Genomic DNA, 24100 nt, shown 5'->3' on the forward strand with positions numbered 1-24100 from the left:
GCAAGTTCACTAGGTTTATATTCAAATGGAGCCCTCAAAGTGATTCACAACTGCATTTTATAAAATTCACGGTTGCGTTAAAAAAACAAGCAAGACAGCCAGCCATCTGGTGCAGAAATTCCTTCCCAGTGTGGATTTCAGTCACTGTAGGTCTGCTTTCCAATGGTGTGGTATGAGTATGTGTTGCTAGAGTTGAGCCCCTTGAAGTCATATGCACGTCTCATTTCCTAAATTTAAAATCGGCACCTGCACGAACTCATCTGGGATACAGCACCACTATAAGTAAGCCTTTGCCTTGGCTCCCTTTGCCTGTTTGCTATCCTAGAAATTTTAGTTATTTTGGTGTCTGTGCTAGTCTATTTCATGGTGCTCACAGGCTTACTTAGGATTCTATACTGCTTCGTTGTTTGGACTCACCTGGATAGACATTCCTAACATTCCAATTCTTCTTCTGGAAACATTTTAGCAAAAGCAGTTCAAATCAGATAACATCCCCCTAAGAAAAATATTAGGACTTCTCATCAAGGACTGCATGTCCAACAACATGTTTGCCTTTGTGTGGCCTCTGTCATTGGCCGGCTGACAAAGGACAAGTAGGAGGCTGCACCATTTTCTTCCCAGGGCCAATAAACTGGGTTAAAACCTTGGGAAAAACTCAGGCCTTTTGTCAGTTACTTGTTCTGGATGGGAGTGCACTCTCTCTGAAGAAACGGGTACCTACCGACTCACTTAAAGTCACACAAGGCCTTGGTAGCAAAGAGTGCTTTTTATCAGCTTAGGTTGGTGAGGCAGCTACAGATGTTCCTGGACTGAGACGAGTTGGCCACTGTGGTCTTGGCATCAGCAACCTCAAGACTAGATTACTGCCACATGCTCTATGTGGGACTTCCCTTGAACTTAACCCAGCTGGTGCAGGATGCAGCAGCTAGGTGGCTGATGGGAGCATCCTGACGACACCATACAATACCTCTGTTGAGAATGCAGCACTCACTGCCAATATGCTCCTGGGCCTAGTTCACATTTTTGCTTTACCACTTGAAACCGGGGCTTTTTTTTCAGCCAGAACTCAGTTATGGCACCTCTCAGGTGGGGTCCATTGCCATTCTAAGAGAATGAGGGAGGTGTTCACTGTGAGTTCCAGCACCTCTTTTTCTAGAAAAATAGCACTGCTTAAAACCCTAAACAACTTGGGGCCAGATTACTTGAGGGACCATCTTGCTTCATATGTCTCTGCCTGACAGTTGTTATCCTGGGATGTTTGTACTAGAAGCTGAGCTTTTAAGTGTTGCCTCCGCAGCCCTCTGGAATCAATTATCAGCTGAAATTAGTCAGCTAATGTCATGATGTTTAGGTGGCTATTGGAGATGTTCCTGCTTAAGAAGGCTTCCCCCTAAGTGTGCCCAGTCAAGTTGTGGAATACTAACCCTAATTGTAGAAATGGTTTTATTGCTTTTAGAAATGGTTTTACAATTTTGTATTTCATCAAAGTGTATCTTAACTGCCAGGGGTGGCAACTTGAATAAAATATGGGGGGGGTGTAAATCCCCACCTACATAACTGATCACATGATGTGGCACACACACACACCATATGAATAGCAAAGCCCATAAACTTTTTTTGGTGGGGGGGCTGGGCCCTCTCAAATATTTTATTGAGGGGGCCAAAGGGAACTCAGCCCCTAGGAGTTGGCTCCTATGTTTACTGCTTTGACAGCACCTAGGTGTGAAGTTTATAAATATGTAAAGCAAGCAAGCAAGCAAGCAAGCAAGCAAACAAACAAACAAATAACTCTATCATGGCAAAGAGAGACCAAATTGGCTGCGTACATCATGGAACATCAGCAAGGAGCTTCTTTCTCCCCTCCCTGTAACCCCCACGCCCCAAACATGCTAATGTTACTGCCAGTTACACCTGGGACCACAAAACTGAAGAGAGGCACCCCCTGGCCTTTGCCACCAGTCAAGTGACCTACGGCTACTGGGAGCCTACATTCCCTGATCGCCCACAGATAACATTGCAGTAAAGGGGAGAGAAAGTGTGGCCCCAACTACTGGCCAGAGAAGGAGAACTTGCCCCAGGGCTTGCTTTCCTCATCCTCAGGCAGCAGAACCAAGGGTCAAAGATGCTGGAAGCTGTAATAATCCAACATCTGGCAGGCACTACACTGATTACTCCTGCTCTTAAGACCTACCAAAATAAAGTTACTAGGATTAGAATCGCTGAGGCTGTCAAACAGTGTCCAGTGTAGCTCAACATTAGATAATTATTAAGTCATATGCCAGAAATAGCTAATTGTTGGACTTCAGCTTGATCATTGTTACATGTAAACTCCCATCTCTTAACAGTTACTAGAATCATAGCACCGATTAAAGCAGTGTGGGTATAATTGAGTTTTCTATTAAACATTTCATTTGATAACTTACTCATTACTTTTTTTCTTTAAAGAATAAAGCCAAATTATTGTGTTGGAGTGGTTTTGGCAAGTTTTATTGTCCAATGTTCTCATTCCAGCATCAGGTACTTATTTCTGTTGGCTGAGCTACGCTACAATTACCCTTTAGTTAAAGTCACAGAACAAGAGATCCTTTGTCACTGGGAAGTAAAACTTGTCTTTTTTTTTTTTTAATCAGCATTCTGAAGATACTTTGGGACTTGGAACTTTAAATACTGCTTTTTAATGCTGTATTTGCTCTTATTAAACCTCACATTCTGCCTTCACCTAAAATAACTGGACAAGTAAAACTGAAAGAATTAGTTAAAAATATATACATTTTGCCTATTTTCTTTCACAGAAATAACAATTAATGAACTTGAAGAACCCTCATTTTCTATTTACTGTGACAAATGGCTTACTATCATCATACACTACTGTGAAAAGAAGTAGGTTCTGGAGGCAGGTCATTGTGTTTCCTTTATCTATATACTGGAGAACAACATACAGGCCAGTTATCTTGAGAGCTGAGGGCATAACAACATATGCTTGCAGCAGAGAGGAAACAAAAGTAGACTCTCTGCCTGATTTCTTGAAACACAAAATTTTCTTTAATTTTGAAATTTTGCTCATTCAGGTGATTGTACTAATGCTAAAAAAATGCAACCTGCGCCATTGATAAAGGTAATGCAACTCATACACTGTGGGAGGGCAATCTTAGAAGTAAATGGGCCCTAAGCTGTAGTCGTACCTCATGTTGCGTTCGCTGCGGGTTGCGAATGCGGCAAACCCGGAAGTGTTTACTTCCGGGTTTTGCAGTGTGCGCATGCGCAGAAGAGCTCCGCATTGTCTGTGCGTGTGCAGAAGCGTTCTGCGCAGGTCGCAATGCGCAGAAGCGCAATATTGCGCTTCCGCGCGCTCCTCGGGTTGCGGACTTTTCAGGGTGCGAACGGCACCCCGGAACAGATCGTGTCCGCAACCCGAGGTAACCACTGTAGAGTGCTTTATATACTAATAGTATTGCATTGATTTTGGCCTGCCAGCAAATGAACAGCCAGTGCAAGTCTCTGAGCATGGTTGTAATATGCTGATAGGGTCTTCTTCCTGCCTGCAATCGTGCTGCAGCACTCTGCACTAACTGTAGTTTCCAAGCACAAGGTGAGCCCGACATACAGTGCATTGCAGTAATCCAGCCATGAAGTTACTTGTGCCTGAACTACTGCAGTCAAGCTACCCCAATCTTGGAACAACCTTAACTGTCACACCAGGCGAAGCTGATAAAAGGTGCTCCAAGTCACTGAAGCCACTGGACATTTAGGGACAAAGCAAGATTCAGAAGTTTCCCAGACTCTAAATCTGCTCCTTCAGAGGGAGTACAAACCTGCCAAGGGCAGGCCATTGGTCAGTTTCTCAGATACAGGAAGTACTCACCCACACTGCCTCTGTCTCTCCAGGATTCAAGCTCAGTATATTTTCCCTCATCCAGTTCACTAGTGATCCCAAGCACCAGTTCAGAGCCTGTACATTTTCTCCTGATTTAGATGTTACGTAGAAACAGAGCCGAGTGTAATCATCATACTAATGGCACCTTGCCTCCAAACTCCTAATGAAAACTTCCAATGGCTTCAAAAGGATATTGAATGCTGCTGGGGATAAAATAGTGTCCTGTGGTATGTACCCCACAGCATAACTGCCAAGGAGCCAAAAAAGCATTTTCCAATACTGCTCTCTGGACTTGCTTATGTAAAGAAAGGCTTGGAACCATCATAATACAAGGCCTCCAATTCTCAACTCAGGGGACCCATCCATAGGACACCATTTTCAATTGTATCGAAAGCTACAGAAAGATCAAGAAGTAAGAGCATGGTTTGACTCTCTTTGCCTCACTCTCGGTAAAGGTAATTCACCAGACTGACCAAGAATGGCTTGGTCCTATAGGCAGTCCTGAACCAAGATTGGAATGTGTTGAGATAATCTGTGACATCCAAGACACTTTACAGCTACTCTGCCACAATCCTCTCTACACAACTTTCCCTAAGAAAGGGGTATTTGCAATTGGTTAGTTGTCCAAACCATTAGGTGTAGGCAGGACCAGCTTCTCTTGGGGTAGCTATACTACTGCCTCTTTCAAGATGTCAAGGACACCCCCCAACCAGTCTATTCCTCTTTTTCTAGGTATAATAAGCCAAGAGAGATGAGTGAAGAGGACCCACAGTTGGACTTAAGGCCACAAGCACCTTGTTCACATCATCAGGCTGAATCAACCAAAACTGATCCCACAACATGTGGCACTTCAATTGGAACAGCTACAACAGCTGTGTCAAGGTCACTCTGGAGCTGAGCAACTTCATCCTCAAAAAAATAATAATAATCAACCAGTGGATCATAGAATCATAGAAGTGTAGAGTTGGAAGGGTCATCTAGTTCTTAAAGATTCCAGACATTCTTCTCCTACAATGAGATTCAGCAACCTCTGGACCTCCCAAAACAACTCCACTTGACCACTAAAGGATTCAGTGCTAAATGAGCTCTCTCCACCACCCAAACTGTCACATGTTAGGCATGATGTGTACTAACTTGTGTTTGGTCAATTTTGGAGTAAGATTTGTGCCACTTGCAGTCTTTGTACAGCCTGCCCGATACTCTCCAGAATACCTATGAGCCATCTGTGCTCTGCAAGAGCAATCGTGTCAACCACCTATCATATCTCACCTTTCCATAGCATGACCAGGACTTTGACAGGATCATCAGCTTTTTCTGTTGGAAAATCCCCCAGAGCATTCAGGAATCCATCAGTTTATGCACGTGGCCATAACCGGTGTGCTACCCTTACAGAGGATAATTGGTGCCACCAAACCAAACTTCACCAGCTAATGTTCAAGACAATCACCTTTGCTACATCCCTCAAAGGAAAAGCCTAGTTCAAAGGTATGGTCTGATCACTGTGTTGGACTGATGGCCATTGGAGACACCTCCATAGTTGTCATGGAGACCATGAAGTCCTTAAGTGCGCTTACTTTATGCTATTAGTTGACTTAACTTTTCAGTGTGTATTTAAAACAGCACACATGATGTGACAATACAGTCGTAGTAACTTTAAAACGTATTACATCAGCATTCAATCTCCATTTTGCTATTTAAACACCTGACTTCTGTTACACAGCTCTGGAATATAGGTACAGTGGTACCTCAACTCATGAAATTAATCTGTTCCGAAGGCGCGCTTGTAAGTCGAAATCTTCGTAAGTTGAAGGCGTCATTTTGGAATGGGAAAAAAATTTGAAAGTCGAAAAAAGCGCATTCAAATTTTCATAAGTTGAGGTATCGTGCTGCCGCTTTCCCTTCACAAGTCGAAAATTTCGGAAGCGGCGGCCATTTTTTCGCTTCCGGAGGTCATTCGGAAGTCGAAAAATACAGAATTCGAGTCGCTCGTAAGTCGAGGTACCACAGTATTCTTTTAGCTATGACTTAAGAGGCAAGGTAGCTTGCCTGAACTGTACAGTCATACCTCGGGTTACGTTTGCTTCGGGTTGCGTTTTTTCGGGTTGCGAAAACGGCAAACCTGGAAGAGTTTACTTCTGGGTTTCGCCACGCGTGCATGCACAAAAGTGTTCTGTGTGGTTTGCGCATGCGCGGAAGCACGCTATTACGCTTTCGTGCATGCACAAAAGTTTCACTCGGGTTACGGACTTTTCAGGGTGTGAACGGCACCCTGGAACAGATCGGGTCTGTAACCCAAGGTTACCACTGTATTAAGAACTGACTGCATCAGTTATCACCTCTAGTAAAAAAAACAGTGAAGGTTTAATTTTGTGAAATAAACTACCGGTACTTTGTTTATTGAAGACCTTGTGTATATTAACTAATCTCATTTGGAAGCTGATGATAATCCACATCTTGTTCTCCATTGCCATAATCATGGCATTTGGGATAATACTTAACTGAAAAAATAGCTCCTGCATAGGGTCTTATGTAAGATTTCTAAACTATTATACCCAAGGAGTTGTGCTACTGGGATTGGAGGATACAGCTCCCAGAAGTTAAGCTTGCCTGGGGCATCATGCTTCAAGTGTAATTAGGATCAGATAGCATCAGATAGATCAGAAGACCTAAATATTTGATGGTATCTTTGCACTAATCCAGGGAATTTACATCTAAAGTCTCTTACCCATAATATGTAATCTCAAGCTTAAACTGACCAGAGTTCTCTCTCTCCACCAGCCCCTGCCCAAGAGTTGGGAGGTGCAAAGTTAGAGCACATAGGCCAAGAATTAAACTAGTGTTTAAAACCCGCATGGCTCTAGGCACATTTTGCGACGGAATTCCATTAGTGTGAGAAGTTTCTGAGTTCTGGGTGCACTACTGTGCCTAAAATTTCAGATTAAAACTACAGAGTGGAAGGAAAGGGGGACCCTTTTCTGCCTCTCCACTTCCAGCTACTCTCTGAAGACTGGAGAAGAGACCCTCTTAAGAATATTAGGGGGGTGGGCAGGAGAAGGACTAGACAATGTGAAAAATGAACATATTTTAGCTGCAATTCATTCATTTTCAGCTTTATATTCTTGGGGCAAGTTCTCCTTCTCTGGCCAGTAGTGAAGAGTGTCTTTATTTCCGCAGGCTTTCTAATGTGCAGAATGCATGTCAATTCTTCTCTTATTTTCTCCCTCAAAGAAATAGACCTAGCTAAAAGACAATGACTTGTCCAATACAACCTAGTGATTGTCACGGCTGCTCAACCTGAGTCCCCTTATGTCCAGAGACCCCATACTGTATCACATTAATGCATTATGAAACAATGAGCAACATTTCAGAGAGCGATGCAGGATTATCTTGGCCCTAGCAAGCAGAGCTACTAACAAATGTAACTTGGGTCATGCAGGTGTCCAGCACAATTTACAGAGTTTCCCAGCCTTGCTCTTGAAAACCACAAGAGAGAGATCACATGGGGTTACTTGTGCTTATGTGTAGGCTGGAGGTCAGAGAAATTGTTTTTAAAGATGTGCTTAAGGAAGGGAAAGGAACTAAGGGACTTGTTTGTAATTAGGCCACACTGTCTAAAATATTTGTGTGCATTACCAACCCTGGTCTGTGAATTTCTGAGATTTAACTTGCCTCTCTGACCTGCCTGACAACAAAATACAATGTAACATGAAAGCTTATGCATTCTTCTTAACAAAAAACCCCCAATCCAATACAAATACCACCAATTTTCTATTTCTGTAGCTTAAACAGCAACATTGTTTCTACAGAACTCCACCCAGCCTTTTATTGCAACTCTTCCTCCATTGTTATTATCATTTTTATTATTATTTCAGGGAAGGGCAGAAAAAATGAATACACACGCCTTATCTCTCAGAGATTTTGGCTCAGCAATGGGCTAAATGCATATAATGGAAAAATCTAGCACACTTGTCCTGTTTACAGCTGCTTTGTTAGGCTTCACTCTGTAGAACGAGAGAATAATTGTACACTCTCCACTGAAAGGTTACTTCTCAGCATGTGCCATTTATTACAGGAGCAAAGAGATGTCTACATTGACCCTTTTGCCCAATTATTCTCTCCGGAGTGTCAGAAGAATCTGTTAAAGCAACAAAGAGTCATGCGACACCTTAAAAACTAACCAATTTTATCACGGTGTAAGCTTTTGTGGACTTTTGAGTTTACTTCATTAGATGTGTGAAGGATTATCTTCAGTTAGGTTTATATATACATGGGTGAAGAGAGAGAGAAGAAGTTGCAAACAGTGGAGTCAGATGACAAAGGGGTGTAAAAAATATAGCCTGGGACAACTCAATTAAAGTGAGTTGCAAAATAAGCATGATGACCATTCACAAGGGCAATCACTGGCAATAATACACTCATATTTGATTTTGCATGTTAATTTAGCACCTGTAGTTGGATAGTTACACATGAAGAACATTAAACCGCATTCAACGAAGGGAAGGTCCACAGCTCAGTGTTACAGCACATGCTTTGCATGCAAAAGGTGTTATCCCTGACATCTCAGAGTAGAGTTGGGTAAAGAATCCTGTCTAAAACCTGGGGAGCTACTGCCAGTCAGTGCAAATAATACAGACAGTGGTGGATCAATGTTCTGACAGCTTCCTAAGTTCCTATGGCAGTGGAGCCAGATACACCTGAAGGATGCTGCAGCCACCTGACCTGCAAGCAGATGATCTGGATGCAATAGGAAACATGGCTTGGAAGTTTTCATAAGAGCTATTAGGGATGAAATGGTTATTCCCCCTCACTGCTGACAAATTACCTCCTGCGAAGAAACTACAAAACCCATAGTTGGGTGGCAACCTTTATTACACCCAAACCAGAGAGCCTCCCCAACCCAGCCACTAAAGGTCACTTCCTATGTCTCCCTCTCCTCAAATTTTAGTTTTTACTTGTCAAATAGCTTTTTCGGAGCAGCTTCCATCAGTGAAATGGACCCTGCCAAGGCTGCATCCTGGCCACTGAACTCCTCAGGGCTGAGGTAATTCGACCTTAAAGATGCCAGGTAAGTGCGAAAAACAGGATCGCAGCCACCAAAGAGTCAGGTGCAGCATCGTGGAGATGGCGCGAGTGCCTGTTCCGGAAGGGAAGAGACCAAGACCCAAACTTACGGCTCTGGCCCCAGCCCGGCACAAGGGCAGCGAGCAGGCAGGCGAAGCCGAAGACCGGGCCAGCACCTCGCGGGCGTTTCTGCAGGGCGGCGAGCCCAGCCGTCAGGGAACAACCCAAGAGCGGAGTCCACATCGCGCCAAGCGGGCGGCCCTTTGCCCCGCGCCCGGGGCCCGACCAAGCTCTCGCCTGCGGGGTTTGGACGAAGGGGGCGGCGGGAGTAGCAGCAGCCGCCGCCACCACCGCCACCACCGCGCAGGTAAGGAGCCGAGGAGAAGCGACGACGGCAGCAGCAGGCGCAGCGCCGCCACATGTCAGGGCGAGCGCGGCGGCGCCCCCTCGTCGGCCGAGCCCGGTGCAGCCCGGCGAGGGCAGGAGAAGCGGCGCGCTGCTTTCCCGGCGAGCTTCTCCATCCGCCTCGGCCCCCCGGCCCGGCTCTCCCAGGGAGCCGCCGCCGCCGCCGCCGCGGCTCCTTCACAAAAGGCTTTTGTCTCGCTCCTGGCGCCCGGCTCCTTGGCAACGGGGGAGAAGAAGCAACAGTTCCCAGCCGAGAGGGAAGAAGGGAAGGCGAGGCGGCTTCGAGGACGGCGAAGCGGCCGAGGGCGCGCCGCCGGGCGTCGGAGCAAAGCGTGCCGCCGCCGCCGCCGCCGGGGCTTCCCGCGCACAGGCCAGCCGAGCCCCTGTCGTAGCCGCGTTCCGCTCTGCCTCGCGGCGAAGCGTCAGTCTCGGCGGCGCGGGATGCTGCCAGGCAGGTTCCCGACGAGCGAGGGAGGGCGAAGGGGGTCGCGTGGGCGGGACGCGAGGGGCGGAGCGCGCGCAGCCTTCGCCCACACAGCGCTTTGTTTTGTCGCGCTCGGCATCGCCGGCTCCATTGTTCCCGGCGGGAATGCGCCTCCGGGGGCGGGGGCTCGGGGGGCGGACAAGGGGGGGCGCCTCAGGCCGAGCTCCGCCCCCTCCCCTCCCGCGCCGGGGCTTGACAGGCAGCCCACGTCTCCTTCGAGGTCAGCCGGACCCCGAAGCCGCTCAAAGTCCGGTGCGAGGATCCACGAGAGCCAGGAAGCACTGGCGGGGGGAGCCAGGATTTAAGGGGACAGCTCTGATTTCTGTTACGGTTCTGTGCAGGGTTTGGGGAATACTGTACAAACAAAGGGAGTTACTGTCTTCTTCTTCCTCCTCCTCCTCCTCCTCCTCCTCCTCTTCTTTCCGAAATGACTCTTGTGAAGAAATTCGGTAAAATAAACACAGCTCTATTCGGCTCTGAAACTTGAGGACGTGCGCCTTGATGCACGTGCAGTGTTGACGAAGCTGCACCTGTTGAATTCCTGCCTGTTGTGTCGCTGCTGAAGCTGCATCGAAAACAGCATAAGCTGACAATTGGTGGGAACAGGCGGTAACTTCTTCGCAAGTCACAGAGCCTTCTAAACGCTACCACAAAAGCCTTTCCCAGAACTGTGGAAGCAGCAGGGAGTGGTGGCAGAATCCCGAATGACTGCATTCTGCACCTTGTTATGAGGTGTTCCTTCTTATTAATAATTTGCAATTCCAAGGAAGAGTCTTGACTTGAAGCAAACTTGCTCTGAAGCTGAGCCTTGGGGTGTGGCCTCAGTTGAACACACCGTATTCATTTGCTTCGCTTTCCCTCTGCTCGGTTTCAGTTTTGCCTGTATGCTGTTCTGGATTCTGGCCCTGAAGCTGAGGCTGCAATCCTAATGTAATTTACTTGACAGCGATATCCCCCCACCCCACCCCCGGCCTGGGATGTCCAAAATGAAGGTGACACTCAAACTCCATGTCCATGTGTTATTTTAGGGCAGGCAGAAATGAGAGGTATGAACATGGCACTCTGGTTAGGAATCTGTTTGGAGCAATTGTTTCATGTTGCTTCAGGGAAAGGCTAGCCCTGAGTATTCTTACATCACTCAAAGTCTTAACAGCATTTTTATAAGCCCAGGTGTGGGCTTATTTTAAAACAATGTGGTCTATTCATCAAGCAGCACAATTGTTCATGCTATGATTGAAGTTGTTTGAGATTTCACTCCCTGTTGCTGGGAGAATGGAATGAAAAACAGTTGAATGTTCGGGGAGTGAGGAACCCAGAACTCCTTGCTATCAGTTCCTCCTCATTGGCATAGCGTGGGTTACCAGCACCCGGGGCTGCGTGGAGGGGGGTGAGTGTGAGGGAGAGAAACAGACAGAGAATGCATACACATTCAACTGCCTAACAGTGGCCGGATCACCTATGAGACTGCAGCCATAGAGATAAGATAAGTAATTCTGTTGTCTGTAGAGGACACTTCCTGGTCACACGGTGAAGTCATTTTCAACAGAGCCCAGCAACAGAAGCACACAGCTGTATCGAGGCAGTACTGAGTGTTGAAATTTTGCGCCCAGGGCAACCATCCTTGTGCTCCCCCATGCTACGCCACTGCTGCTACTTGAGAAGATATTTCAATGGAGATTCCCCGGATTGACCTGGGTGTGGGGGTAAGGGACCTCCACTCCGCATGCTGAGCTTAACCCACCAGATCTCCCTGTTTGGTCTGCCAGGTCTTTTTCTTAAACTACAGCCACCTGCCTCTGATGTCATATATGCAAGGATGCCATGGACCTCTTGGCTCTGTCAGGATCTGGCATGGTTTGGCAGCACCAAATGCAAGAAGAAAGGAAGGAGGAAGGAGGAGGTAGTGGGCTGGTAAACAGGCACTAAGGAATGGAGGAGGAGATCCTCTCCTTGGGACTCCAGATGTCAAAGGGGGGAAAGCAGATCTGGCTTTCTGCCCCATCAAGCAGGTGAGATTGGATACACCAGCCAAGCCCATTGCCAGGTGGGTATCGGATTGTACTCTTTATTCTAAACACAGGGTGCTGAAGTACGGTAAATCCCACTGAGCTCAATGGGGCCTTTATATAATGTGTCGGGGATTGTGGTATGCAACATAGACCACTTCTGGACTGTTGCTATTTTGTGGATGAGATTCAGTTGTATTCTAGTAAATTCCAGTTGTGTAATTAAAGTGGATTTTGCATTCTTGTGCAAAATCCCCTGCCCTCACCGCACACCAACAGGATTTTGTGCAGTGAGTAGATAGGGAAAGGCAATGAAAAGCAATGGGACAGTTGTTTGACAGCAGTGGATGTTGCACAACCTCCCTGCAAACTTTGTGCAAACAAATGCTCAATAAGCAGTTCATCTGGAAGCAATTTACAGTCCTTGTTTCCAGTGTCCTTGTAATCATGCTGTTAAGTATTATAATTTGTAGATAAACAAATTAAGATTAGATCAAGGTAATTTCCAAAAGCACATCTGTTGATGGTCAAGTTCGCTTAGAAGTCATGCCCCCTTATCCAGTATATTACGTCATTCACAGGCTGTCTATTGTCTAACAAATGAAGCTGCCTCAGACTTTTTATCAATCTAATCCGTTATTGATTGGCACCAGCTCTCAGACAGGGGTCTTTTTAAAAACTGGAGGTGCCAAAGATTGAGTATAGCATCTTTTGCATAGAAAGCAGATGCTGTTCCTACAAGCAGTGGCCCCTTCTCACATGATTTCAGAGAATTGTATGCAAGAATTTCCTGAAGTTGTGTGCATGTACAGTTCTTGTTGGTGGAAGCGTTTGGTCCACAGGCTGAACGAAACTCCAGGTGGTTTATAAGACTCCATGAAGCCTGTGTGGCAGGGTTAGCACCTGGAGTTAGCACATATCAGGGATGGGGAAGCTTTTTTAGCCCATTCCCTTCTGGGCAAACCTTTCAGGACCACTGTGCCAGTGGTGGGAGGCACCAAAATAAGTTGTGGGCAGAGCAATGAAGAAAAATGCTACCTTTGTCAGCAGACCAGTTTCTGTACCAGTGGTGTAGTATGGGGGGCATGGGAGATTGCCCCAGGCACAAAATTGTTTGGGGACACAAAATTTTAACAGCCGGTACTGCCTCAGTACAACTGTTACTAGACTCTGTTGAACATGGCTTCTCCATGTGAACCAGGAAGTGAACTTTCCAGACGACAGAACGACTCTTCTTATCTCTATGGCCACGATCTCCTAGATGATGCAGACGCCATTATGCAGTTGAATGTACATGCACACTCTGTCAGTTTCCACTCCAAGTAGCTCCGGGTGCTGGCAAGCCATGCTATGCCATTGTTCTGCACACACTTACATGCCCCTCTCTGTCCTCCATCCACCCACATATCAGAGTTCAAGGACACCATCTAGCCAGGCAAAAATCACTTAAGGACTGGGGATGGGGTGGTGATGGTAGCTTGGGAAGAATCCAGGATTTGAGGTTCCCTGCTCCAATGTATAAAATGGCCACAAGATGATGTAAGAACAATAGCTGAAAGATAGGTCCTTATGTACACTGTTGCCAGGTCCTCCCTACCCTCTTACACATGAAGGCAGCCTTTTCATAAAAGTTGGTAAATGGCCATGAACTCTTTCCCACCCATTCCAAGTGCATAATAAATCTGATCCTTTCACTCTCCCTTTTCATTTTACAGAGTATGGTTCTGTTCTTCTAGTGATTTTTTAAAACTATTTTTTACCCAAGGATGCCTTCTCAGCAATGGGTGATGCATTCTCCTCCTCGGTGAGTAATCCACCTCCTGCATATCATTCTTTAATATTTCAGTAAGTGTTTGATTTGGACTGTCTCAGATTAAGAATGGAAAAAAAGAAAGCACAAAACCCACGGAGCTGCCAGCCAGCTGCTCTTCTGAGTTTCAGTTTTTCTGTTCTTTCGGTGACCAATGAATACACAGAAGGACTCAAAGGTTACTTGTTGCAGCTGAGTAAGTGGAAAGTACCTTCATTTCAAGCCAAGGCAAGGTTAGGAAACTCCCCCCTCCCCATTTCTTTTCAGGTATGTTATCTGACTAATCATTCACTGACATCACCCTTTACTAAGGGCACCACATTTTATTCAAGGACAATGCTATTCTGTTTAGTTTCATGATGACAGAAATCCGGCGGCAACACGTCCAATCCCAAAACTGCCCACATTTTGCATAACCTCAAAATGTAAGGATGATGCTTGGCCAGCTTTGGTGCCCTCCCAATGTTTGGACTACATAGCCCATCAGATGGTAGAGGCAGATGGGTGTTGTAGTCCAAAACATTGGGAGAGCACCAGGTTGGCCAAGGCTGCTATAGACTATTCACCTTACATGAAGTTTTGATTTACTGAATTGCACAACATTTTGAAAGCAGAATCATGAAGCTGAAGCAAACAAAAACTTAGCAGCTGTAGGCCATTGGGGCCAGTGTGGTGTAATAGAGTGTTGGACTAGAACCTGAGAGAGCAGGGTTCGAATTCCCACTCAACAATGAATCTCACTGGGTGACCTTCTTAGCCTAACCAACCTCACAGGGTGGTTGTGAGGATGAAATAGGGAAGAGAGCTGTGTACACCAATTTTGAGATCCTTGGAAGAGAAAAGTGATATAAATGTAATAATAATAATAATAATTAATAATAATATTTAAACACCTTTTTATAATTAAGTTTTTACATCACATTTAAAGTACATAAAAGTAAAACAGCAATAACAACAAAACAAACAAGTATTTTTAAATCAGTGGCAAGTAGGTTCTGTATCTATGTCAAATACAGTCCATAATTTTCCAGTTGTGTGTGTATGAAGAATGCCCTCAGATTTAGTTACATGCTCAATAAATTTATACCACATGGCATAATATTCATCTGCTTCCAGACCATTTATTTGAACCTTTTACTTTAAAGGTAAGATGTGAGGGCGATCTGGCTGCGACATCTGTCACCCCATTGATCGCCAGGGTTGGTTAGGTTGATCTGGCTGGCTAGGCAGGTGTCCCCTTCCTCCCTCACTGCTCCACATGCGTCCCTCCCGAAGCTGCATGCTCGGTGGATGACAATCCCAGGTTGAAGGAGTGTATCATTCTTCGGTCAAGGGTATACAATAGCTGCGCTCCCGTGCTAGGACCTCCAAAGAAACTCAAGGTCCATTTGTAGGAGAACGTAAGGTAGTGAAGCTTCCAAGACTCCAGACACATCCAAGCAAGACACTGCATGTGCCAGTTTGCCATTCTTTAAGAAGAAGGAAAAAAGGTAAGATTTTCAATCAGAGCAATTTGCCACATTTCCTTATACCACAGACTCAGCAGGTTGGAGTGTGACTGCTTTTAGAAACTGGCGATTATTACTCTAGTGGTCAAGATAAATAAAAGTATTAACTCTTTAAAAATATATCTCAGTTGGCAGTGGCAGAGCTACATGCTGCAGCTCCCGGAGCAGAGAACAGGTGGGGGGCGTGGCTGGCCCACGTCCCGGGGGTGTGGTATGCGCCTGGGGTATATGGTGTGCCACTTGTGGGGGCATGGCACGCAGCATGGGCGTATGGCACACATCCCGGGGGCAGCCACGATGGCACCCTTTCCCCGAATGGCACCCGGTGTGGACTGCTCCCCCCGCCCCCATCTTCATGTGCCAGTGTCAGTCAGTAGAACGTGAGATTCTTAATCTCAGGGTTGTGAGTTTGAGCCCCACATTGGTAAAAAATATATCCTGCATTGCAAAGGGGGCTGGACTAGATGACCCTTGTGGTCTCTTCCAACTCTACCATTCTATGAGTCTACAGATATTTTGAAAATTATCAAAAATAGACAACAATGCCAATTGAGCGCTCACTTGTATATTTGGGCCAGTTTTTTGGTTTATTTCATTAAAAACCCCTGACCAGCATTTACGGCCAACACTCTGCTTGCTCAAAAATGGAAAGATGACCAAAAAAAAAAACCGACCAAAGGGGACTGACAAACCAAGATGATGGAATTCGCAGAAATGGCGAAACTTGCAGGAAGATTAAGAGATAAAGACAACAGAGACTTTAAAAAAAGACTGGGAATTATGTATATTGCATCTGCAGAAATACTGTAAATGAATGTAAAGGATAAGGAACAATGTTTTGAATATAATTACTGGTAAGTATAAGAAGTACTTTTAAACAGATGATTTAAAATGATAAGAATGGGAATGTTTTTAGATAAAAGAATATGAAGTTAAGATATAACAATGTAAGCAGAATGACTGTATTTACCAAAAAACCCACCCACCAACCAACCCACCAACCAACCCATAAAGGGTAAGTTGAGGGAAGTGGGGTGGGGGTGGGGGGGAGAATGGGTGTGCAGGTTTTAAATTGTAAAGCTCAATAATTTTTTTTAAAAAAACCCAAGCAAAACCTCTGACCAGCATTTGAATGTTTCCTTGCATGACCAATTGTAAAGGTAAAGGGACCCCTGACCATTAGGTCCAGTTGCGGACGACTCCGGGGTTGCGGTGCTCATCTTGGTTTATTGGCCGAGGGAGCCGGCGTACAGCTTCCGGGTCATGTGGCCAGCATGACTAAGCTGAAAACATCTGAAGGCAGCCCTGTTTAGGGAAGTTTTTAATGTGTGGCATTTTAATGTATTTTAATCTTTGTTGGAAGCTGCCCAGAGTGGCTGGGGAAACCTAGCTGGATGGGCGGGGTACAAATAACAAATTATTATTATTATTATTATTATTATTAGCCACTTCTGGCGAACCAGAGCAGCGCACGGAAACACCGTTTACCTTCCTGCCAGAGTGGTACCTATTTATCTACTTGCACTTTGACGTGCTTTTGAACTGCTAGGTTCTATTCGATTTTTATAAAAACCTTTTATAGTTTTAACTGAATATTTTTTTATTATTACAACTTTTGAACAATTCAATTAAAGTAACCAGCAGCCAAAACATGAAAATGAAAATGGTGAGTCAGAATTGAGAAGGGAGACGTGAGTTATTTTGACAAGATAAACCAGTTTTGATTGGGGCCAGAGGCGCCAAGCAGAGCAATGGATGCCGCTCTTACTTTTTGTACAGTACCATACATTCCACCAATGCAAAAGTAAAAGGTTTCAACAAACAACCCCCCCCCCCACTCACCCTCAATACAGGCAAGTGAGAGACATTATCACAATTCAAGGAAACATTCCAGCCAAACCAACATGTATGAGAGGGGTGCAGTCAGGACCGGTGAGGGTGGGATCTAAAGGTAGGGGTGGGGCCTAAGTAAATCCTAGGGTCTACATTGAGTTCCCATTGCTAGTTCAAATAATAAATATAATGTACTACTGGCTTATTTATTACATCTTAATCTAGAAGCATTTCTTTCTGAGTGCCTCACCAGGGGACACCTATGATGTCGTTGAAAAACTAGCTCGAAAGGAGCTACCGACCCCTGCAATAACCATAGATAATTTCTATTATTTGTTTTAGCAGCAAGGGCCTTCAATGACCTGTTTCAAACTATACCATTGCTGCTGCTGCTTACCGTATTTTTCGCTCCATAGGACGCTCCGGACCATAGGGCGCACCTCATTTTTAGAGGAGGAAACAAGAGAAAAAATATTTTTCTGGTTTTCCTCCTCTAAAAGCCCTGTTTTGTTTTGTTTTTTGTTTTGTTTTTGAGGATCAGCTAAAAGTTTTGCAGCTTTTTTTGCAAAGGGAAAAGCCCTGGGGTTTTGGGGGGGGGGGGTTTGGAGGATCAGCTAAAGGTTTTGCTGCTGTTTTTGCAAAGGCAAAAGGCCTTTTTTGAGAATCAGCTAAAAGTTTTGCAGCTTTTTTTGCAAAGGGAAAAGCCCTAGGGGTTTTTTTTGTTTTTTGTTTTTTTGAGGATCAGCTAAAGGTTTTGCAGCTTTTTTTGCAAAGGGGGAAAAGCAAAGCTCCTTTTGCAAAGGGGGAAAAGCAAAGAGGAAAAGCCCCATTTTTATGGGGTTTAACTCACATTTCTGAAAAATCCTAAGGAGAGGGAGCCATTTCTACTGTTTTCAGACAGATAATCTAATCAGCCAGTCACATGTCCTGGGGAAACAAACAACCTCCCTCTGCAGCACATTCAACAAAGGAGGGCGGGGCTGAAAGGGAGCTGGGGACTCTTATCTCTCTCCCGATCTCTTGCTGATCAGCTGCTGAGCGGGTCCTTTCAACACTCCCTTTTCTCTTTGTAAAATAAAAAGCACAATCTGCTTTTGGCCCCTGGGCAATTCAGCTCCAGGGACCACCATTCGCTCCATAAGACGCACAGGTATTTCCCCTTACTTTTTAGGAGGAAAAAAGTGCGTCTTATGGAGCAAAAAATACGGTATTTTTATTGTAAACTGCCTGAGGGCCTTTTGGAAAGGTTGGATAGAACTCTACAAAATAAACAAAAACCAAATAATTTTTGTTTGAAGGTAGAAACCTGCTCTTTTTCTCCGCACATACATGCTTAGAGAGAACCCCCCCCCCAACTCTCCCCCTCTCTCTAAAATTTCAAATGGAAGAGCTGCCATCTGGCCTGCCTTTAAAAATACACTCTGGCCCCCATCCAAAGAAAGTTAGTCATGCTTAAATCCCATTGAAACCACTGGGAGAAGTTATTTGCAGCTAACTTGAATCCCATCACTCTCAACAAAGCTCTCCACCTGCTTTTTCCAACTCTGGTGTTTGCTCTCTGTTCTTCCATCATCCCACCCTGGCATTAAGGTAAGTTTAAAGACATTTAATTTGCCTTCAGCGGAAGCTTGCTTTGGATTGCCAAGGTGTCACGATGTGCTTCAGGGGTTCCTGCTTGGACTCGCTTCATTGTACAGATCCTGCTTCACCTCCAATAGCCGAAAATCCCTCTGAGATGCAGTATTCCACTTCTCCTCGGGAGCTGAGATTCATCCAAACAAAATGCACACTCCTGGCAAATATTCTCATAACTGAAGACCACCATTTTATTTTATTTTATTTTATTTTATTTTATTTTTATTTTTAAAAAAACTTTACACAGGTATATTATGTAAGAATGTAATCAACATGATTACATTATGATTGCAGGATGCAATGATTGTATTTATCAACATGTTACTATCTGGAATAGTTCATCATTGAAAATAGTTCTGTTCTACATATTGCACAATATTCTGCCCACACATGTTTATTATCACGGTTGGGCCATGGCAGCAGGTGGATCTTTGAACTATAAAGGATATCTCTACATACAGTAAAAGCACTGCATTTCCTCCTCATGGCTTTAGCACCTTTTCAACTCAAAATTCAGAATAGGCCTTTGTAAGTTATACATTTGGAGTTTTACATTTGAAGTAGCTGCATATGATACTATTATTGGCAATAGTATGGTGGGTAGGAGAAGGAACAGGCCATAGCCATGTGTTGAGCCCCCTCACCTAATAGGAGGCTGGATTACATAACCAGCAAACCTTATATATCATCCTGTTAGATTTACGTGTGGTGTAGTTTATGGATATATTTATACCTATGACAGATTCATGTTGACACACTGTAATGGATCTGCCCTTAGGCAGGGTATGGTCAGGAGCCCAGCGTGTTAGGAGTTAACATACACTCTATGTGACTGGCGGCTCGCTCGCAGGAGGCGGGACTTTTCACCCTTTAAAAGGGGGGTTTGGCAGTTGGGGGTGGAGGATTAGAGAGAGAAAATGGGAGGTTAGGCTTTGGGGAATGGAAGGAAAGGTCATTACCATTGCTAAAGGGATGCAGGAAATATTATAACAAAGCTGAATTACATGAGAAGATTTGTACCAGTAATAACCCAAGACATCCATGTTTCAAGTTACCTAATAAAGTTAAATGTGCTTAAACGTTCGCTGACTGTGGCAGTGTATCAGTACCTTAAGAGGTGTGACTAAGAGGAGAGAACAAAGCTTTCCTGTGGAAGAGGAAACTGTTTGCTTATTCTCCTGTCATACAGAGGGCTGGACAGTGAAGCCAAGTGTGCCACTTATTTGCCTAAAGGGAAGGCAAACTGCAGTAGTTGGGAACCCTGGGAGGGACATCCCATAGGTGGCAAGAGGTTTTCAAACGTAGAGCCCTGAGGTACCCCAGAGACAACTCCCATATGAACACTGAAGGATTCATCCTAGTTGTCAGTGAAACCTAGGGAGAGTCACTGTTGGGGAAGTATTGAAGGGGAGGGAATAGGATTTACGTGTGGTGTAGTTTATGGATATATTTATACCTATGACAGATTCATGTTGACACACCTTATTAGATAAGCATAGAATTGTACAGTATTACTACTAGCCCAACTCCCTGCAATGAAGGAATCTTTTGCACATTGTGGGTCTCGAACCCATGACCCTGCGATTAAGAGTCTCATGCTCTACCAACTGTACAGGTTTAACATCAGGTTTAAATTGCATCCCCACCCATACTTTTCAGATTTGCCCTCCATTCCTTTCATTCCCGTTCCTCTTACCAGTCTTCTCCATTTGATTTCCTATTGAAGTGCAAGAGCTGCTGCAGTTACCAATACTGTTCTGAGCCAGGCAAAAGGAAGAGAGAGCGATCTGTGTCTGTCCCTTCCTAAGTAACTCCCCCCCCCATCAGCCCCACACAGTCTACAAGAGGGCACATGGCTGTACCAGGCAGTGCAGCTCCAAAGAGACCTCCAGCAGGACAGCAAGCTGAGGGCATTAGCGCTGCCTTGTTAAATTGTCTCTGAGCTTTACAATCAGATTGAAAGCAGCATGGGCAGAGATAACCTACTTTTAAAACAAGGGACAGTGGAGGAAAAAGTATATGGGAGCAGAAAGGAATAGAAAGCCTAGGATTAGTGGAGCTAGGAACAAACCTAGGGGAAGGATAAGAGGGAGAGAGCAGAGAATTACACTTCTCCAGTTATCTAGGTATTTCATATCATGATTTAGATATAGCTTCATCATTGTGCACAGTACTTTACGGAGCACAATGGACTAGTCCCTGTCTGGAAGAGCTTACTGTCTATAACATTCAGCACAGAAGAAAAACAGAGGAAAAGAAGGGAAGTGAAGGCAGAGGGAAGCAATATGTGGTTCTTTCAGTTACATGCATTAAGGCTTAGGGGTTTAGTTGCAGGAGGGCCTGAGATTCAAGGGTGTTTGTTGTCTCATGTTGTTGTTGTTGTTCAGTCGTTCAGTCGTGTCCGACTCTTCGTGCCCCCATGGACCAGAGCACACCAGGCACCCCTATCCTCCACTGCCTCACGCAGTTTGGCCAAACTCATGCTAGTCGCTCCGAGAACACTGTCCAACCATCACATCCTCTGTCATCCCCTTCTCCTTGTGCCCTCCATCTTTCCCAACATCAGGGTCTTTTCTAGGGAGTCTCCTCTTCTCATGAGTACTGGAGCCTCAACTTCAGGATCTGTCCTTCCAGTGAGCACTGGTTGTCTCATAGGCAGTGCTTTTTTCTGGGGGGATTTTGTGAATCTTTGTATTTTTGTCCATTTGTTGTATTTATTTTCCCTGATTTGAACTATAAAATGGTGATTTTCCCAAGTGAAAGTGAGAGTACCCCTAAACATTTTTTTAAAAGAAAAAAAGCACCGGTCATGGGTGTCGCCAAAAAGGTGAATTTGGAGGAGGGATTGTAAGTAAGGGTGGCACCACACAGGTGTTACTTTGTTTGGATATGGGAAGGTACTGTTGCTACTTCCACGCCATCATTTCCATCCTGTTGTTGTTTGCATACTTGGTACCTGTAAGGTGCTCTCATTATGTAAAAGGTAAAAGTAAAGGACCCCTGGACAGTTAAGTCCAGTCAAAGGTGCCACTGGGGTGTGGCACTCATCTACAGGTATCATAACAGCATCCCTTGGTAGATTGCCTCAAGGTGTACCCAGCTCTTCAGGTTTCTGAGCAATTTTAATAGGAGGACATGGTAAGATCCTCATTGGCATATGGCTCAAACTGAAGTTGGTGGCCTGGATTGTTCCTGTTGTTGAGGAAATAGTGGTGTTTTATATGGATCTTAATATCACTCATCCTTTTTAGTGGGTCCACTTTTGCTTCATCCAAGTATGTCCACAGGGAATTCCATCCCTGAGTCAAACGTGACATTTTCCCAAATTGGGATAACAGGAAGGCAGTGCGGTATTTACGGGGGTGGAAAGAATCGAAACGTCCTTCATCCCTTGGTAGTTGATGTCTGGCTGAGCTAATTTACGTCCACCACTTTTTAATACAAATGATTCTGAAACAATTTTGATCAAGGGAAAGTACAAAATGTTCTGATGGGTAGTGGAAGAGAGATAAGGAATCCTTTGCTGATTCCTCTGCATCAACAGCCCTTTGAAATCTCTCATGCTACAAAAGAGGAAAAATAAATGTTTTAAGGCCACTAGTTTGCAGTTGGCAAATACCTTAGATAGATATGGCTTCAAGTATGGGAAAATTGCATGTGGAACATGTACTCAATCGTGTGTGGTGAATGCATATGTTTCTGTTCATGTTTTAGGGTGGTAAAAATGAAAAGAGATAGTGAAATGCTTTAAAGGGGTCTTTCCCAACTGGGGGAGTGCAAATTAAAATGCAATTGAATGTAAGCAAAGGTAATGTGATGCACCACTGGGGCAATCATCATCATCATCATCATCATCATCATCATCATCATCATCCAGGAAGAGGATCTTGGGGTCATGAAGCACAGCTTGATTAAAATACCGTACTGTGCAGCGGTTGTGAAAACAATGAATTCCACATTGGGGGATCGTTAGGAAGAGAAGCAGAAATAAAACTGCCAATACCATAACACCTTTCTACCAATCTATGCTGTTGCCACAGATAGGATGCTGCTGTGTACTGAGTCGGACCATTGATCAATCTAGAGCAGTGTTGTGTGCACTGACTGGCAGCAGCACGCCAGCTGTTGGGAAGGATTCTTTCCCTAACCCTAACTGGAGATGCCAGGAATCAAACATACAAAGAATGTGCTTTACTGCTGAGCCACAGAAGTGCAACATTTGGAGTACTCTTACGACATTTGGCGTACTGTTTACAGTTTCAATCACCACATCTCAAAAATGGTATTTCAGAGGTAGAAGAAGGGCTGGAGCAACTCTCCTATGAGGAAAAACTATAATGGCCGAGGCTTTTTAGCTTGGAAAAAAAGGGTGAGTGATGGCAGACATAACAGAGGTTTATAAAATTATTCACGGGTGGAGGTATTGGATAGGAAGATTCATCCCTCCAGCATTTCATAATACTAGACTGTCTCACCAGAGTGGTGCGTGCTCTGGTTATCTCCCGCTTGGACTACTGCAATGCGCTCTACGTGGGGCTACCTTTGAAGGTGACCCAGAAACTGCAACTAATCCAGAATGCGGCAGCTAGACTGGTGTCTGTGAGTGGCCGCCGGGACCACTATGAGAGAGCTACATTGGCTCCCAGTACTAATTTTTTCTGCTACCACCAGGCAACTGGTGGTCCATGATGATGAAACAGACACATTGTGCATTCAAAAAAAAAAGTCCCGGAAGCTCCTGCAGCCAATCAGAAGCCACAGAAGCCCCGTCGGATGTTCGGCTTCCAAAAATAGTTCGCTCACTTTCGAGGTTGTGGCATTCGGGAGGCAAAACGTTTGAGAACTAAGCTGTTTGAAAACCAAGGTATCAGAATATTTGTAGGGTACATGCGCCTTTTTTATAGCAAAGTAATATCTATGAAAGACATTTGTGCATGTGAAATAGTCTGCATGGCACGATGATGCAAGGATTGTATCTACATAGGGCACCGCTATTATATGTGTTTACTCCCAGTGTGTTCCTATTTATGTTTTCATGTATCCTAATTTTGAATCTGTTGCTACAAGGCCTGAACATCTGCAGATGGGAAGGCTCGGGCATATGTACCTAGGATGACCACCTCTCACTTGCAGTAAAGAGGCTGGATGTTTCTTGTAAAGACAGGAGGTGAAATCATCTTGAACAAAATGTGATATCTATTTTTCAACAGGAGGGTATCCTTTCATAGTGACACTTAAAACCTTTAGGTGGCAGCCAAGGGCTATCGTTTTAACTTCCTCGTGCACTTTAATGCATGGCTCATGTTTTGAAAATGGACCTGCATTCAAAAGAGCCAGCAACTAACGATATACTTGTAAAATTGATTACTTGATCACCAGCCAAATGCAATCACCTCTGCAGCATGCCCTCATTCATGATGCCATGTTGTTTGTGTTATCCAAGAAAGATACTCAAGACAGCAAGATAGTTAAGAAGGAAGGTGC

The 24100-nt window shown here is 44.8% G+C and overlaps 1 protein-coding gene across 1 annotated transcript in view; it reads right to left on the minus strand.

Moving 5' to 3' along the window:
* Positions 1–9204, minus strand: part of ITGB8 (integrin subunit beta 8) — a 41962-nt gene extending 32758 nt beyond the window's left edge. The window contains exon 1 of the mRNA XM_033164978.1: positions 9046–9204. Coding sequence (XP_033020869.1) covers positions 9046–9178 — 133 coding nt within the window. The 5' untranslated portion in view covers positions 9179–9204. The remainder of the gene's footprint in view (positions 1–9045) is intronic.
* Positions 9205–24100: the final 14896 nt, after the last annotated feature.

The sequence above is a fragment of the Lacerta agilis genome, chromosome 12 (assembly GCF_009819535.1).
Source record: "Lacerta agilis isolate rLacAgi1 chromosome 12, rLacAgi1.pri, whole genome shotgun sequence".
Classification (NCBI taxonomy): domain Eukaryota; kingdom Metazoa; phylum Chordata; class Lepidosauria; order Squamata; family Lacertidae; genus Lacerta; species Lacerta agilis.